The following is an 18,165-nucleotide window of genomic DNA, read 5'->3' on the forward strand; positions in this document are numbered from 1 at the left end:
TAAACATGTTTTTAAACAAGGAAAATGAACTACACCTTTTTAAATCACTGTCATAACTATTCCACAGGTTAACTCCTCTAACAGAAACACATCTCTGCTTTATGTTTGTCCTTATCTTGTTTTTTTTAAAGACATCTGTTCCCCTTAAGTCATATTGACTCTCTCTGACTTTAAACAGCTTCTGAATACTGCGGCAAAGCAAGTTATTTTGTGCTTTATACATTATCTGTGCCATTTTATATTCGACTAAATCATAAAATTTTAGGGTATTCAGATTAATAAACAAAATGTTAGTTGGTTCTATATAGTTTGATTGATTTATAATTCTTATAGCTCTTTTTTGTAACTTGAAAATAGGAAGAGTATTTGTTTTATATGCATTACCCCATATCTCCAGACAATAAGTCATATATGGAAGCAGCAGAGAACAATAAAGTGTGTATAATGATTTTTTGTTCAGGACATGCTTTGTTTTGTAGAGAATAGCAATGGTTTTTGACATTTTTGTTGTCACATGATTTATATGAGGCTTCCAGCTCAGCTTATCATCAATTATCACTCCAAGAAATTTATTTTCATACACTCTTTCAATTTCAATTCCATTAACCCTGATTTTAGATACATTTTTCATTTGTTTAGTGCCAAAAATAATCAATTTTGTTTTCTTTATATTTAACGATAACTTATTTACATCAAACCAGTTTTTTAATATATTTAACTCCTTTTCCACTGTAGTCAGAAGCTGTTCTAGGTCTTTACCTGAGCAATACAGAGTGGTATCATCAGCAAACAATACACATTTTAACAGTTTGGAAACACTACATATGTCATTTATATATAATATGAATAATTTAGGGCCCAGCACAGAGCCCTGAGGAACACCACAAGTTACCTTCAACTGCTTAGATTTTACATTATTGATTTCAACATATTGATATCTGTCATCCAGGTAACTTTTCATCCACTTATATGCTATCCCTCTTATGCCATATCTCTCTAGTTTATTCATTAATATAGAATGGTCAATTGTATCAAACGCCTTTTGTAAGTCTATAAAAACACCAACAGTATATTCCTTATTATCTATTGCATTAGATATCCCTTCTACATGTTCCATCACTGCCATCGAAGTGGACCTTTTCACTCTAAAGCCATATTGGTAATCACTTAGGAGATTATGCTTCTCAATATATTTATCAAGTCTATTAACAAATAACTTTTCTAAAATTTTTGAGAACTGTGGGAGTAGTGATATTGGCCTGTAATTGGTAAACTGACATCTCTCTCCGTTTTTATGGATTGGAATAACTTTTGCTATTTTCATTTGTGAGGGAAACACACCAGTTCGAAAGGACAGATTACAAATGTATGCGAAAGGTTGCACTATATATTCTATGATACTCTTAACTAACATCATGTCAATACCAAAACAGTCGGTGGACTTTTTATTTTTAAATGTCTTCACAATGTTAATTATTTCTCTATGAGTTACAGCACCAATAAACATGGAGGACACATTCTGAGTAATATGTTTATTTAGGTCATTATTATTTCTTGACTCTGGAATTTCTTTTGCTAAATTAAAGCCAACATTTACAAAGAAATCATTAAATTCATTTACAATGTCTTTAGTTTTATCAAGCACAATATCTTTATCTTTTTTAAAATAGTCTGGATAATTCTTATTTTTTGAGCCCTTTTTGATTATGCTATTTAATATCCTCCATGTTTCTTGTGTGTTACTTCTATTTTGCTCCAGTAATGTGTGGTAATATTCTTTCTTACTTGTTCTTATAATATTTACTAATCTATTTTTATATAACTTGTACTTTATCTCAGCATCTTTTGTCCTCTGTTTTATGAATCTCTTATATAGATTATTTTTCTTTTTACATGCATCTTCTATCCCCTTTGTGACCCATGGCTTATTTGATCTGTGATGCTTTCTAGCGATTTTCATTAAAGGACAATGTTTTTCATATAGTAAAATTACAGTTGATAGGAATGCATCATATGCACTACTTGAATCTTCATTTGCAAAAACCTCATTCCAATTGTGTTCCTTTAAGTCCACCTGGAGGGCAGCAATGGCTCTTGTTGTTCTATGTCGTATCATATCAAATGTTTGATTCTTTTTTTTAGTTTTAATCCCAAAATAATTTTGAAAAATTGCAAAAACAGGAAGATGATCGCTTATATCAGTTATAAGAAGTCCACCTACTATTTCATGGTCAATTTTATTTGTGAATATATTATCTATCAATGTAGCTGTATCAATTGTTATTCTACTTGGTTTTATAATTACAGGGAAAAGGGAGTTACTATACATTGTATTGATGAAATCTGTTGTTTTCTGATGTCCGTTTGGGTTTAGCAAATCTATATTAAAATCACCACAAATTATTTGCACTTTTTTATCATTTAGGTTGCTAAACATAGCAGCAAGTTTTTCATTGAATGTCTCAAGGCATGATCCTGGTGTCCTATAGATGCAACTTATAATTATATTGCTAGCTTTTTCAACATGGATTTCAATAGTAACACATTCCATTACGTCATCTATGATGCTTGACATACATTCAATCAGACTACATTTCAAAACTTTATCTACATATAAAGCAACACCGCCTCCTTTTTTATTCACCCTGTTCATTGTAAATAATTCGTATCCTTCCAGTCCCATTTCACTAACTTTCTCATTATCGAGCCATGTTTCTGATATTGCAATTATATTAAACTTTTTTAACTTACTTAAACATTCCGTAATTTTAGAAAAATTTTTATACAGGCTTCTACTATTGAAATGTATGACCGACAATGCATTTGCCATTTTAATATTCATATTAAATTGGTCATCTGTATAGTACTCACAAGTACTATTATTGTTATTGTAGAAGTGATTATCTGGGTCAATGTTAGTTTCAGGGTCATGCATGTTGTGCTCTGCATAGTTAAATGTTTTGAAGTTCATCTTCTCAGCGTGTGTGGCAAAATAACCTCCTTGACAGTCCTTCTCATAATCAAAGTCTTCCTCTTCAATATCTCTGAATAGTTTCATCTCTGACAGCATCTTATCAGAATTTGTACGTTTTTACCAAAACGAGTTATTTGGTTTTACTGACTTTAGTGAGAAAGACTCTCATGCTTTTCCCTCATTAGGCAAGGCAAGTTTATTTATATAGCACAATTCAACAACAAGGTGATTCAAAGTGCTTTACAGAGACATTAAAAACAAAATAGATAAAAAGCATGATTTAAAATTGATTAAGACAAGCAAACAAACAAACAAAACAGTATATAAAATCAAAAATCAAAACAGTAGATAAAATCAGAACAGTTTGAATAAACAGAACTTTATTCAAAAGCAGCTGAGAACAGGTGAGTCTTCAACCTCGATTTAATCAAATTCCACATCCATAAATGTAAGCTCTCCACTCTCAGGACAGAAACAGAACAGTTTGTTCTTCTCACAACAAGAAAGCTTTAAAAACATGAATATTTGTAATATTTTAATGTCTTTAGTTAATTATTCAGCGTCTCTGTATCGCTCACTTTCCCCGTTTAATCTGTATTTCTATCCTGTGTGTTTAATTATACATACTCTTCCAACAAGTGCAAAAAAGTCACTTAAAAATCTCTGGAAGAATTAATGGTACAGAAATGATGGCTCATCTGTATAAGACACGTACCGGGACGGTAGGACGGAAATTTCTTTTACAGTTCGTCTTTGGCATGTTTTACACGTCATCAGGCGTCTGTGGGCACAGAACAGCCACTCACAACGTAGCAGCTGGGGGATGACGTCACACATTTTCATCAGTCTCGAAAATCTCCCGTGACAAGTGGACATGTCCGGGGAAAGGGGGACGGATGGTCACCCTAAAATAAAATAAACATGACTCAGACACTGAATGCGTTTTTAATTTCACAGTGAATAAAATTCGCTGCGTGGATTTTGAACCCAAACGATAATAAATCGGTCCTGATGTGCTTACGTCGGTACGTACACGGGAGAAATGATTTCACTATGTTAGCTGTCCAGGATTGAAGATGCAAGACCACCGAGATCTGTGATACGCTCGGACTCGAGTTCATCATTGGCTGGTTTGCGAGCCTCAGACTGCAGCCCTGACGTTCTGACAGAGGTTCAGCAAACACGGCACAGAGTTACTATGATGGGGCTTATGGTCAGCTTATGGGTGCCAGCGCATCATGGGAAACAAAACGACAGATAGGACAGCAAAGGAAGCATAAAGAGACTTTCAGTGGATTATCAGTGTTAGCAGGACAGAGATTAAGAGTAGAATACGGCACAAAATGAAAGAACGGTGGCAAAAGCAGTGGACGGTGGTTTTACAACATCCAAAGGAAAAGAGGAGAAATGAGAAGCACAGGAAGAGGAGAGGAGACGGTTATATCTGGACGTCTGCACGTTGTCTTTAATAGGAAAACACCGAACAGGAAAGTGTGACTGCAACAGAGAAAAGAAACGACAGAAGATCAGAAATATGATGCTGAAAGCTGGTCAAAAAGCTCGGCGGTGAAACTGGACTTGGTTTATTTATTTCGTAAGAACTGGAGAAGTGAAAGTTATCAGAGCATGTTTTGGTTTTTAACGCAGACTCGTTTGTTTGGGAGGATTTGAATTTATTTGATTTTATTTTGTTGCTGACATTTCGGTCCACACTCCGGTAATGCACCATTTTGCTCTTTGACAACCTCCAATAAACTGTACTATACAGAAGAAGCTTCTGTCGGTAAAGTTGTGACGTTGTCAGTGACGTTGCGACAGGTCACGTGCTGTGTGGGTCAGCTGACTGCCTTCTTCCGGGTTTTCTGATCGGTGTTTGCTGTGGTGTCTCCGCTGTGATCCAGGTAAACTCGCTTTTTCTGGCTGTTATCGATCACCGATCGCTCCGATGGCTTCCGTGTGCAGACAGAGCAGCGCGTTAAAGCGCAGTCACAGCGGAAAAGGCGCACTTTGTGCCGCAGTCAGTCGCACCGAAGCCGGTCTGGTTTGAAGCGGACAGATCCGGTAATGCCGTGAATTCATCAGCGGAGGAGAAAAAATGAGCTCATCATGTTTAATGTGAAGGACTCGGAAGTACAGGTGACAGGTGGGGGTTAGAATCCCTGACTCCACCATCCACGGGTGGAGACGAATGTTACCGAAGGTTTGAAGAAGGTTGGAGATGGAGTAGTCGAGCTGAAGAGATTCGATGGACACGATCCATCAGAGGGACAGGCGGCTACAGCCACCTGTCAGGCAAACAGGCCACGCCCCCAATAATGCAAACTATAAGCTTGCGATTTAAACAGCGTCGTCAGGTACAGGTGCCCTGCAGCAGGAAATCACCTACAGAGACCGAAGTCTGTGGGGCTGACTCAGTGCTGCCCCTGCTGGACGCCAGAGGAACTGCAGGTCTCAGCTGCTGGTTTATATACGTTTTTTTAAAGAAGCATAGGCGGGTTTGCCGTGGTCAGAAATGGACCGGACGCCGGCGTGGACCATCATCGTGTTCCTGCGTCGGTTTTTCGCCCTGTCAGATGATTTGTGCTGTTTCCTGTTGTTGCAGAGTCAGACGGCCATGAACGCCTCCGACAGCGATGAAGACATCTACAACGAAAGGTCGGCCTTGGTCCGGTCTGAGTCTCCCGCTCTCCCCTCCTACATACCGGACTCAGACCTCACGCCCCCCAATGGCACGCCAACCAAAAGGTTAAAGGTCAGTTTCCGTTCGCTGAGTCTCTCCAGTGTTTCGTTCCCACGTGTCCCGCTGTGCTGACGCCAAGTGTTGCCCTCTGTTGATGCAGGCGGGGATAAGCAGGAGGCCTGGGGCAGCCGCTGCAGATGGCGGCGGGTCAGATCCGGAGGTGGAAGCTGAGGAAGAAGAGCTGACCCTGAAGTATGGCGCCAAGCACGTCATCATGCTCTTCATCCCCGTCACCCTATGCATGGTCGTCGTGGTCGCCACCATCAAGTCTGTGAGCTTCTACACGGAGAAGACGGACCAGCAGCTGTAGGTCCTTGCTCCTGCCGCCGCACGCCGCCACCTCCTCCCCTCTCAGCTAACTGTGATGTTTTTCTCCGCAGGATCTACACGCCATTCACCGAGAACACCTCCTCCGTTGGCCGTCGCCTCCTCAACTCCGTCCTGAACACCATCATCATGATCAGCGTCATCGTAGTCATGACCATCTTCCTGGTCGTCCTGTACAAGTATCGCTGCTACAAGGTGAGCTCCTCCTCCTCATATTCGCCCCGTCTCTCCTGAATGTAGAGGAAGGAGACGTCCGAGGTTTCTGCTGAGTGCAGATGTGCTGTGATGTCACGTGTGATGTCATGCAGCCTGTTTTTAGTGGAAACGGAAAGCCGACCTCCCCCAGAAAACTCCTCCTCCCCCCACACACTTTGAAAGAACGTTCATCCCACTGACGTCTGTTTCAGGAAATGATGCATGCCTTATAACACTTGATGATGTAATGAGCACGCCAAGCGTTGCTGCTTGTAGTGTTACTGAGTGACCCACCATCACTTACTCCATCTGTACAATAGACTAGCATTGCATTCGAGGACCAGTGTGCGCTGTACAGGAAGTGACACTTTGATGTGTTTGTTCAGTTCATCCACGGCTGGCTCATCCTGTCCTCCCTCATGCTGCTCTTCTGGTTCAGCTTCATGTACCTGGGGTGAGTCCTGTGATTGGATACTGACACCACAGCGTGATACAGAACGTTTGTCACAGTGAGTCTCAATGCTCGTGTTGCTTTTTCCGATTTCCAGGGAGGTGTTTAAGACGTACAACCTGGCGATGGACTACCCGACGGTGGGCGTGATCATCTGGAACTTTGGGGCGGTGGGGATGATCTGCATCCACTGGAAGGGCCCGCTCCAGCTGCAGCAGGCCTACCTGATCCTCATCAGCGCCCTCATGGCCCTCGTCTTCATCAAATACCTGCCCGAGTGGTCGGCCTGGGTCATCCTGGGCGCCATCTCCGTCTACGGTGAGTGGAGGCTTCAGACTTGGGGTGGGGGTCGTGGAGAGCTCCCTGCCAGCTCCAGGCTGCAGTGCTGCTCTCAGTTTTCCCATCATGCTTTGCTCAGGTTGTTTGTGCTGTTGCAGACCTGGTGGCCGTCCTCAGTCCTAAAGGTCCTCTCAGGATGTTGGTGGAAACGGCTCAGGAGCGTAACGAGCCCATCTTCCCCGCCCTCATCTACTCCTGTGAGTGCTTCCAGCAGCTGTTCTCGATCAGGGCCGATCAATAACAGCTCTGCAGTTTATCTAATGTTCGGGGTCATTTTTGATTCTAATATTTGTGATTGTTTTTTACTCTGATCGTTATAAGAGGAATCTAAAGGTTTCAGGAACACGCTCCTAAAAGTCAAACCTTCGAGCTCTTTTTCTGCTGACCTCCCATCAGCAGCTCTGAGGTCGCAGAGCGCTCCGAGGAAGCGCCTCCGAGACGACCTCGAAGGGAAACTCAGAAACAGAAAGTTGGTTTTTGGGAAGCACTTCCTGGAACCTTTAGATCTCGGCTAATAAGAAACCGACAGCCTTGTTTAGACATTCCCATCGTGAAGCGCAGGTAAAGTTCGTGAGGGCTTCCTGGCCGTGACGGTGCCGTCACATGATAACCTCCGCTATAATGAAACCAGATTCAGACTCTCGCGTTGAGCTGCTGCAGCGCTCTTACGCCCTGAGGCGATCACGATCCTCAGGTCGAATCTAAAACCGTTCATATATAAGGAAGCACAGCCCGATGACATCACCTTTCATTTTGTTCTGCATTCAGCCGCCATGGTGTGGACGGTGGGGATGGCGAGCCCCAATGAGACTCAGCGCTCTGAACCAGGTCCGGTATGGTGCCCATAACATCTCCACATTTGTGTGTTCATCCACAGAACTAATACTGCTGCTCGGACACCATTTTGTTTTTCAGATGAGGAGGCGGAGCAAAGCGACGGGAGGGCAGAGCCTCCCAGCAGACACTCCAGGTTGCTACCAGAGGACGAGATGGAGGAGGACAGTGAGTCCGCCGTCGCTCAGCTGCCCGAGGTTAATTGGCGGCCTGCCGTTCTCTGACGCGTCTCTGTTGTGTGTGCAGGAGGCGTGAAGCTAGGCCTCGGCGATTTCATCTTCTACAGCGTTCTGGTTGGAAAAGCCGCGGCGACCGGGGGCGACTGGAACACGACGCTCGCCTGCTTCGTTGCCATTCTTATCGTAAGTTTTACGTTTGACTCCCTAATGTCTACGCCACAACAAACTCTTAGCGTCTACAGTCACACCAACCCGGATCAGGTGTGCCAAGAATCTGATGTCTCGCGTCCGCGATGCCAAGCGTGGGTTCGGGCTGGCGCAGGAATTACAGCTTCATGGCCACAAAGAGGATACGTTAAAATATCCTTTGTGTGCAGAGGTTATGATTTGTATAGTTTCTTCAACTTCACAGTCTTAACTTTGATTTAGTAAGAGAAATGTCACAAATTACGCAACAAAACTTTGGCATGTTGTGTGTTTTGGACGGACTTGCATTTAAACGCATTTACAGCAGGAGGCCGAGGGCGGGGGAGGCAGGGCTGTGAGGAGGGTCAGGTGACAGGATACACCTGAGCTGGGTCAGAGTAACAGCACACACCGACTGTAACCATATTTACTGAAACAGTTTTTTAGATGAAACCACGCCGACCACAGCCGCAGACAGGACAGAAAACAGGTAACCGGGGCGAGGGGCGGGCTTCATGGCACACACAACCCAGGACCTGAATGCACTGGTTCTCACTTACAACCAGTTCAATCACTTGAGACCGATCCTTCGAGATCATGGCATTGAAGGATCTCGATGTCTCTAAAAAAGAGAAATCCCGCGCTGACACAACGTGTCCCGGCCCCGCCTCCTCCTCACAGCTCTGAGTTACAGCCTGTCTGCCCTCTGTCATCACACCATCCTCGATCACACTTAGGTGAGTTTAATGAAACATGAAAAGTAAAACATTTCCACCTGAGATCAACAGGAGCCGACGTCAAACATGTAAAACTAATCGTATGAGCTGTGCAGGCCATCGTCAGGCACGCAGGACTTCCTCACTTAAAACAGCACCTGAGCACATCTGTACCTCCGTCTCACCTGTCCTCACCTGTACCTCCGTCTCACCTGTGCCTGTCTCAGGGTCTGTGCCTCACTCTGCTGCTGCTGGCCATCTTTAAGAAGGCTCTGCCGGCGCTGCCCATCTCCATCACCTTCGGCCTCGTCTTCTACTTCTCCACGGACTTCCTGGTTCAGCCCTTCATGGACAACCTGGCCGCTCACCAGTTTTACATCTGAGACAAAGCTCCGTCCACCTCACCCCCTCCTCGTTATCTCGCTGGACTGCTGCCTTTTGTTGATGTAATGCACAAAGATTGTTTCCTGCTCTCGTCCTCAGACCGCAGGAACTGATGTAAGAGTGTGCGGAAGGTGGGCGTGGCAGTTACCTGGTTGTTTCTGCTCAGGTTGTTTCTAGGTCACCTGCTGACTGATATTTAAGCCCTGTCTGTAGTCTGTTTCTGAAGCCGTGATGGTAATGTCACCACGACTCTCTGTGATTGGCTGACATTCCCGTCATTCTTCAGTTATTTTAAGCTCATCGCTCTAACTTCAGGAAACAGGTGGGATGTCTGATTGGGTCATGTGACCTAACGAAACTTACCTGAGGGACGAGCTCACTTTGAGTGAAGCGCTTCAGGGCCATGACATGAAACCCTGAGTGGCCAAATTTAAAAAGTGCAGTGGGAGGAGTCTGAAGCGGCTGCTGAGCGCTGTGATTGGGTATTTCCTGCTGACACGCTTCAGCTTTTATCCAGAAGGATGTTTGTTATTATTATTAGTGTGAATGCTTGAAAAGCATTCACAGTATTGTTCTTCTATTCTTTATTATTATTATTTCCTATTCCGTACGTTTTTCGCCGTCTATCTCCTTCAAAACCGTTCAACTTAGAAAAACCAGCCAAACACCATTAGATTCTTTTGGACATGTGTGCTTCTATTTTTTTTTTCATTTTTAACTTTTATATTTTTTAAATTATTCAACTTTATTCAACAAAAATTTCCCATGTATTTCAGTGGGAGACTCTTCAAATTTTCATTAAACTTACTCATTTTTCAACTCTAACTACTTCCACATACATTGACCTAGAGCCACCATTCAAACTTTAAAATGAAGCCAAGACATTGAACTATTCAACTTGTATTTATCTTTTCAATATCTATTATACTTTTTCTTCAGTTCCAGGTTAAGTTTCATGCGTTTTTTCTCCCGTTTCAGAGTTTATAATGGGTGTGTATGGGACGGAATGTTGGAGGTTAGGCTACGTTCACACTGCAGGTCTTAATGCTCAATTCCGATTTTTTGATCAAATCCGATTTTTTTGTCTGCTTGTTCACACTACACATAAAATGCGACATCAAACGCGCTCTAGTGTGAACGCTCAAAGCGGCCCGCATGCGCAAAAGAAGATGTCACACACAACTCGCTCTGTTTAGACCCAGAGCAAACAATATTGTTTGACTGATGGTCCTTAATATAAAGACTTCGGACTTTATGTTTCCAAATTTTTGCTTTAAGTTATTTTGTTATTTACATAATAATGCAAATAACCTAATAATGATCCTTTTTGCTGTTTTAGAGGAGCGGTGCTTCAAAGGATAGTTGCAGATTTCTGTCAGAATCTGCAGAAAATACAGTAAAAATAAAATGTTCACATTTCTCCAACGTGGTCTTCCTAACAGTTTCACCGGATGGCGCTGATAATTGGCGTCTGTCTTGTGTCAGTGACGTAAAAGACGGATTTAATGCGACTTGACCGTTCACACAGCAGTCGCTTTCTAAAACATCGGATATGTATCGGATTCAGTACCACATACGAAAGTGACCCAGATCGGATTTGAAAATATCGGATTTGCGCCGTTCACACTGTCATACCATGATCGGATACGGGTCGCATAGGGTCAAAAAAATCGGATTTGATGCGCTTTCGCCTGCAGTGTGAACGTAGCCTTAGAGTGAGACAGCTCAACTGCTAGAGTGGGAGCAGGCAAATTTTTTATCTTAAAATTTTCTCTTTAAACTGCTGCTGCGTCCACAGCGTTCGCTCTACAGCCATCATTTTACCCTCAAAATGTAGCCATCGCTGTCCTCTTTCATCCAATGTTATTGTTATTGTAGTAAATGTTATGGTTCTTTCATAAATGTCACCAATGCACAGCCTCCTCCATGCAACTCCTCCATAGAGTCCAATGTTAAAATGGCTCAGAAAGTTTGTCTGAAAATCAGAAGTACAGGCTGTCTTTACACTGTCACCACGTCCATATAATAAACTCCACAGGCATGAAAACTGAGAATTCGGTAGACTGGACATTGCTGCAGCTCACGGTGAAAGAATTTTGTCAATACGACCTGTACTTTTCATTTGGGAAGGATTTGTTTCAGGATAACTTTTCTGTTCATTTTAAGCAGCAAAAGTGAGGCGCATGTCTGTGCGTGTGTATGGAGCCACTGGGTGCAGTCACTATAGCAACCAGGCTCACACCTGCCTGCCTAACGAGCTCTGTCTCTCACTGTGCCAAGATTCATCTTAAACTCTTCTCTTTCAACTGCTGCTGTGTCCACAGTGTTTGCTCTACAGCCATCATTTTACCCTCAAAACGTCGCTATCGTTCTGTTTCCAACACCGTGTCTTTCAAAGCTCAGAGATGTAAACCTTTAAAACTGTGTGGATCCAAGTGGAGGGATCACATTTTAGTCATTCAGTGATTTAAAGAATATGAACTTTTAATATTCATTCAGATGTTTTCTGACTCTAAATTTTATTTTGTCATTACTCAGCTTTTTCTCATTTCCCTTTAAAAATATCTGAACGTCTTTAAAAACTTCTTCTTCTGTCTGAACATCAGCTTTCAAAAGTTCTGCACTTTTGTTTTCAGGTGAAAAGTTCTGTATTTTCCAGCTCATTCAACATTTTTAACTTAACATTCAGCAATTATTTCATTTCAAACATTCAGATTTCAGCATTCACACTGCAGTTTCTTCAGAAAATGCATTTTCTAGTTATTTTGTTATTTCACCTTTAATTAAGCAGGTAAACCTCACCGAGACACGAAGTCTCGTTTTCAAGAGCAACAAAACTCCAACATGTTAAAACAAACTGCATTCGTTACAGTTCATATAACCAGTGAACTGGAAATGAAACAAAAGACGGGATTTTATTTTTGATCCAGAAGGAAAAACAAAGTTAAAAAATAATAAATGAATCCAAAGTGACAAGAAAAAAGTGCAAACTGGATTTTCTGTCTTTGTGTTTGAGTCTTTGGGGCTGCATACGTCAGCGATGCCGCCTCACTGAAACATTTATAAACATAAACCTGAACATAGAACGAACTCATCATTAACAGCTGCAGCCGCGCTCAGAGTGTCACAGATGTGATGTCCGGCCTGTAGCTTCAGTGTCAGAGGTCACACGTGGGTCTGTTCTGGCCTTTCATTGGACAGTCCAGTGAAGAGCCACGAGCACAGTTGGAAACAGTAACGTTGACATAATTAGGCTGCTGTTAATGAAAGCTGAAACTCTTCTGCTTGTTTCAAGCTTGTTTTGATTCTCCCACAGCAGCTTTGCATGATTCCCAGTTCATAATCATCCTTCTTAACCTGACACCGCACCTCAGTGCAGCCAGCCTGTCTGAAACGAGCCGTTTCAGGTGTTTAAGCTGGCTCTTTTCTGATTGGCTGCTCTCGTAAACAAGTGCGTTGGGTTTCTTCCCTCTCAGTGACATCATCCAGATCCAGAGTGTAAAAAAACAGAGACACTGAGTGTTCAGAGCAGCCCGAGCTGAACGAGCTCATGGTTACTGAGAACGTCTCGGTAGGAGCCGACAGCATGCACAAAGTGTTCACACACACTTTCCCATTTCCTGTGCAGACAGGAAGCATACAGCTGGATGTTTTTGTGTGTTTATGGCAGACTGCTCAGATTTTGAAACTGAAAATAAAATCTGCTTTTTTTTTTTTTTTAACTGACTATCAGACTAATTATAACTTTAATATAATTATTTTAGCCGTTTTCCTTTAAATGTGTTTTCTGAATGTAAACAGAAACACTGAATTTTGGGCCTGACGGGACGCCGTAGAGACAGCGCGAGTGTCCTGTTTTCTGGATTATTCCATGTTTAATAATCTGCTGTAGCTTTAACACTACCTGGGCGGGTCTTAAATGTTCCAGTTCTTTGTTTTTGTGCAATAAAGTTTATTATAATCTGTTATTTTTAGCCTTGTTTGGCTCCTGATTTTGGTTTCCTGTCGTGTGTTCAGTGTCTTCATTCTTACAATAAAAATTATTTTTCTTGTCAAACTGACTTCGTCTTTTAAAGCTTACACTTAGTTTCAGATTATTTGTCTGGAAACTTTATTACACAAATGTTCGCACCCATTTACCCCCTCAAACATACAGAAAATTAATTTTTCAAACAATTAAATCTCATATTTGAAAACAATTTGGGATTTTTAAACATACAAAAGTTACAAATTCTTAAAAGCATTTTCCTCAGACTGCTGTAATCTTACGTCACCTCCTCGCTCTTTATGAAGTTTAAGGTTTTTAGTCATCTTTTTTTCCCCATTTTACAAATTTTTCTCTTTAATTTTGAAAGAACTTTTCACTAGCAGCACAGAGCAGAATCAGCCTTTCAGAATAAAAGCCCAGAGCACAGTATGTTTTTCACATCCTTTATTTCTAATTAAAAAAAGAAAACAAACAGAAACGAGCTTCGACCAGTGAGACTCTTTAATTTCTCTCCTCAAACTGGGATTTGTTCTTCAGCAGGAACGCAGCCAGGTACTCGATGGGGTTTGGCGGTCTGAAAGAGGAAACGGAAACCTTCAGAGGAGGCATTTTAAATGCTAAATGGCCTGTATTTGTATAGCGCTTTACTAGTCCCTAAGGACCCCAAAGCGCTTTACACGTTCAGTCATCCACCCATTCACACACACATTCACACACTTGATGGCAAGCTACGTTGTAGCCACAGCCACCCTGGGGCGCACTGACAGAGGCCCCAGGGATTTTAGGCAGAGTGAGACCAGAAAGTTCAACATTTTCACACATGAATTTTAAAGAGTAAAGATTTCCTGAATGAGACAACAGGACGAGCTCGCACAGACTTCGTTTCAGTTTCAAACCTTTTCATTGACCTACGAGCTGCAGGTCACAGCGACGCACGGAAGCACTTAACTGAGTCTGAGTGGAAAACAGACATGGACGAGGTACGACACGGCAAACACGTCGACCACGCTGCCGCCACCAACCAGAGCGCCATTAAACAAGAAGCACCGAAGCTGTCGCCCAGCACGGAGTTACAAACTATCCCTACTGCTGAGGATCTGCTTCCCTATTGGGATTCTTAGTCATGCTCCAATAGGTGTAGGCTGCTGGGGGATTCCCACTCCCTTTTAACAGGTTTCTTCCTGTTAAAAGGGAGTTTTTCCTTCCCACTGTCACCAAATTGCTTGTTCATAGAGGGTCATATGATCCAGAACCAGGACCAGCTGAGCGACTCGTGGTCTTACAGGAATGCCGCGTGGTTTGAAATTTCCGAATCCAGCGGAATTTGTTTCTTCTACACCGGAGCGCTGATCCAGCAAGCAACTCCAAACTTTGCTCCGCACTTCCTTTTATCTTGAAACACTTAGAGCTGCCGCTGCCCTAAATAAGCCGCCGCCCATCTGTACTCGTGCAGCGGGCTAATCGTATGTCAGTCTGTATGAGTAAACTTTATTAACACAGTAGCTCACTCTGATTCTGCTGCAGGTACACCTGTCCATGTTTCTGATTGGTCGTAAGCTGCCGTGTGTGTGTGTGTGTGTGTGTGTGTGTACCTCTCCTTGGCGAGCACCGACAGCCCCTGCAGCAGGATGGGGACCACCGTCTGGTCCAGGTACGCCCGGGTCGGCAGCGCCTGCAGGTCCACTTTCTGCTTCGACATCTTCTCTGCGCTCGCCTTCTCGTTCTCCACTGTCCTCTGAGGAGCAGCAGCAAAGCATGCTGGGAGTTTGCGGCAGGTTTCACATCAAGCACAAGGCTGTTTGTGCGTGTGTGTGTTTTACCTGAATGTTGTCCGTCAGCCCATACTCTGCATGTGGGTTTTCAGAAACCTGCAGGAGAATTTAAAACACTTTGATCAGAGAAACAGGTCACACACTGTGTCTGTGTGTGTGTGTGTGTGTGTGTGTGTGTGTGAGTGAACTGGTCTGAAAAATAGACAATTATCATATCTCACAGTACAATAATTGAACGGGTTGCACTATTGCACTTTGTCATATTTCTCAGGTCTTTGTCTGAATGTCCCATGAACATTACCTGTCATATTCTCATGTTTTTGCTAAGGATCGTCTCATTGCACTGAAGTCACACTGGGTTAAATAGTCACACTTGGGTCTAAGGGGAATTTAGTATTTATTATTATTTGTTGTAGAAGCTCCAAACACAATTTCATTGTTCTTGACAATGACAATAAATAAATACTTGACTTGACTTGTGTGTGTGTTACTCACAGGTGTGTGTCCCTCCATGGACTGCTCCACCTCTGTGTGATCTGAAACACAAACAAGAGCTGCTGAAAACTGTGAGTCCAGCTGCTGCACAGAGACACCCCGACGATTCATTTATCAATCCTGCTTGTATTTGATTCATAGGTGGTCAAATTCAATTAAAGCGTGACTAATTTAAGCATTTATGCTCCACACAAATGGTTTCCGCTCTGTGCTGTCAGGTAGACGAGCCTAAAGTGGCTGATTTTCCCATAAAGTTTGGAACAAACTAACTCACATCTATAACAGTATCGATGCTGACCCCGGCGGATTGATATAAAAAAAAAAAAAAAAAAAAAAAAAAAAAGCTCCGGAATAACAAACAGGTGCAAAAATGTTTAAATACAGAAAAGTGAAGAGTCGCAGAAATTGACATTTTCTGAATGGAGTTTGGCGTAGATGAACTTTAAACGGAACATCTTCGAGTCTGTTTGAGGAACTAACGCCGTCGAAGGAAAATCTCTGAACGTCTTTGTTTCCAAGAGGAAGCCTGTGGAGCAAAGAGCGCTCAGCTCCTTTCTCCCGGGCTGTGTCTCCGTTATCGGCACCGAGCCTGCGCCGCGCTGCAGGCGGGCTAGGTTAGCCCCGCATTAACGCTTCTTTTCTGCCAAATTAACTGCTCCTGAAGCGGAAACCGACCTGCTGAGATTCAAAGGGACCATTAACCAACGAAATCATCCGGAAACACGGAGCAAAGAACCCGAATTACAACAAAAAACGCCGACAAACGCCATCAATGGCCAACAATCAACCTACCGTCCGCCATGTTTGTTGTGCATCCGGCGTACCAACGCTTCCGGTCTCCGCAGCGGCACTTCAAAATAAAAGCACGAGGACTCACACCCTTTATTCATAATTTGACACAATAAATTATACTGTTGTTTTTCTGTCTCATTTATATAATTTCATATATACAAAGAGCATAGAAATAGGGCGGCCAGGGCAGACTTGAGTAGAGGCATCAGGAAAGCTAAGGCTGCCTATAGGAGGAGGATTGAAGATCACTTTGCTGACAACAACCCCAGAAAAATGTGGCAGGGGATCAATCACATTACCAACTACAGAAGCAATAACCAGGCGACATCTAGGATTGATGCCTCGCTGGCTGAGGATCTAAACCGTTTCTTCGCCCGCTTTGAGACGACCAGGCCCTCAGCTGTCACACCACTTCCACCCGCCCCCAGCACCAGCACACTAACACTTAGGGAGCATCAAGTGAGGTGTGTTCTAAGGTCAGTGAATCCCAGGAAGGCGGCAGGTCCTGATGGAATACATGGAAAGGTTCTCAGAGCATGTGCTGACGAACTGACCGGAGTCTTCACTAAAATCTTCAACCTTTCCTTGTCATTAAACACCGTCCCGCCCTGCCTCAAAACCTCCACCATCATCCCCATCGCCAAGAAGACAGCTGTGGTCAGCCCAAATGATTACAGGCCTGTTGCACTTACGCCTGTAGTGATGAAGTGCTTTGAGAGACTGGTCTGTCAGCACATCAGGGCCGGTCTGCCTCCCACTTTGGACCCCCACCAATTTGCCTACAGGACTAATCGATCCACCGAGGACGCTATCACCATAGCGCTCCACACTGCACTGAGTCACCTGGAGCACCGAGGAAGCTATGTGAGAATGCTCTTCCTGGACTTCAGCTCAGCATTCAATCACATCATCCCGGAGATCCTGGTCCAGAAACTGTCTCACCTGGGACTCTCCACCCCCATCTGCCTCTGGATCAAGGACTTCCTGACAAACAGACCACAGTCTGTTAGACTCGGCCCCCACCTGCCCAGCACCATCACACTCAGCACCGGGTCTCCACAAGGATGTGTTCTGAGTCCCCTCCTGTTTACGCTCTACACTTCCGACTGCTCCCCTACCCATCTCTCAAACACCATCATAAAGTTTGCGGATGACACCACAGTGGTTGGACTCATCTCAAGGGGGGATGAGTCGGACTACAGAGATGAGGTCAACAGACTGACTGAGTGGTGTTCAGTTAATAACCTCCAACTGAACACCACGAAAACTAAAGAACTTATCTTGGACTTCAGGAAGGGCAGAGCAGACCCGGCCCCTCTTTACATTCACGGGAGCTGTGTGGAGAGGGTACACTCCATGAGGTTTCTGGGCGTGCAGATCTCTGATGATCTCTCCTGGACTGCAAATACCACTGCGGTGGTAAAAAAGGCCCAGCAGCGTCTCCACTTTCTGAGAGTGCTCAGGAGGAACAACCTGGAGGACAGGCTGCTGGTGACATTCTACAGAGCCACCATAGAGAGCATCCTAACGTACGGCATAACAACATGGTATGCAGGGTGCTCAGCTGCAGACAGGAAAGCACTGCAGAGGGTCATCAACACAGCCCAGAAGATCACTGGCTGCTCTCTGCCCAGCCTGGAGGTCATTGCAAACTCTCGGTACCTCAGCAGAGCTGGCAATATCATCAAGGACCATTCTCACCCCAGCAATCATCTGTTTGAACTATTACCGTCAGGCCGACGGTACAGGTCACATAAAACCAGGACAAACAGATTCAGGGATAGCTTCTTTCC

The 18,165-nt window shown here is 43.6% G+C and overlaps 2 protein-coding genes across 4 annotated transcripts; one reads left to right on the forward strand and one right to left on the reverse strand.

Annotated features, from left to right (window-relative positions):
• The first annotated feature begins 4,157 nt into the window (after nt 1–4,157).
• Nucleotides 4,158–9,783, forward strand: psen2 (presenilin 2). Its single transcript, XM_005461277.4, has 11 exons — nt 4,158–4,875; nt 5,577–5,726; nt 5,815–6,020; nt 6,095–6,236; nt 6,623–6,690; nt 6,785–7,005; nt 7,125–7,223; nt 7,795–7,854; nt 7,942–8,028; nt 8,107–8,222; nt 9,169–9,783. The coding sequence occupies exons 2-11, from the start codon at nt 5,589–5,591 to the stop codon at nt 9,322–9,324; spliced, it is 1,293 nt and encodes a 430-aa protein (XP_005461334.1). The 5' UTR covers nt 4,158–4,875; nt 5,577–5,588; the 3' UTR covers nt 9,325–9,783.
• A 3,959-nt stretch (nt 9,784–13,742) lies between these two features.
• dpy30 (dpy-30 histone methyltransferase complex regulatory subunit) lies at nt 13,743–16,487 on the reverse strand. Of its 3 annotated transcripts, none has more exons than XM_003456484.3 (5): nt 16,373–16,487; nt 15,581–15,621; nt 15,134–15,181; nt 14,906–15,048; nt 13,743–13,887 (listed from the first exon to the last, which is right to left on the reverse strand). In XM_003456484.3, exons 1-5 carry the CDS (start codon nt 16,380–16,382, stop codon nt 13,815–13,817), a joined length of 315 nt encoding a protein of 104 aa, XP_003456532.1. In that variant the 5' UTR covers nt 16,383–16,487; the 3' UTR covers nt 13,743–13,814. The 3 variants fall into 3 exon arrangements, with proteins under 3 accessions (XP_003456532.1, XP_005461333.1, XP_019215024.1); XM_005461276.4 differs by lacking the exon at nt 16,373–16,487 and adding an exon at nt 16,256–16,360; XM_019359479.2 differs by lacking the exon at nt 16,373–16,487 and adding an exon at nt 15,855–15,878.
• Nucleotides 16,488–18,165: the final 1,678 nt, after the last annotated feature.

Source organism: Oreochromis niloticus, linkage group LG6, assembly GCF_001858045.2.
Source record: "Oreochromis niloticus isolate F11D_XX linkage group LG6, O_niloticus_UMD_NMBU, whole genome shotgun sequence".
In the NCBI taxonomy this organism is placed as follows: domain Eukaryota; kingdom Metazoa; phylum Chordata; class Actinopteri; order Cichliformes; family Cichlidae; genus Oreochromis; species Oreochromis niloticus.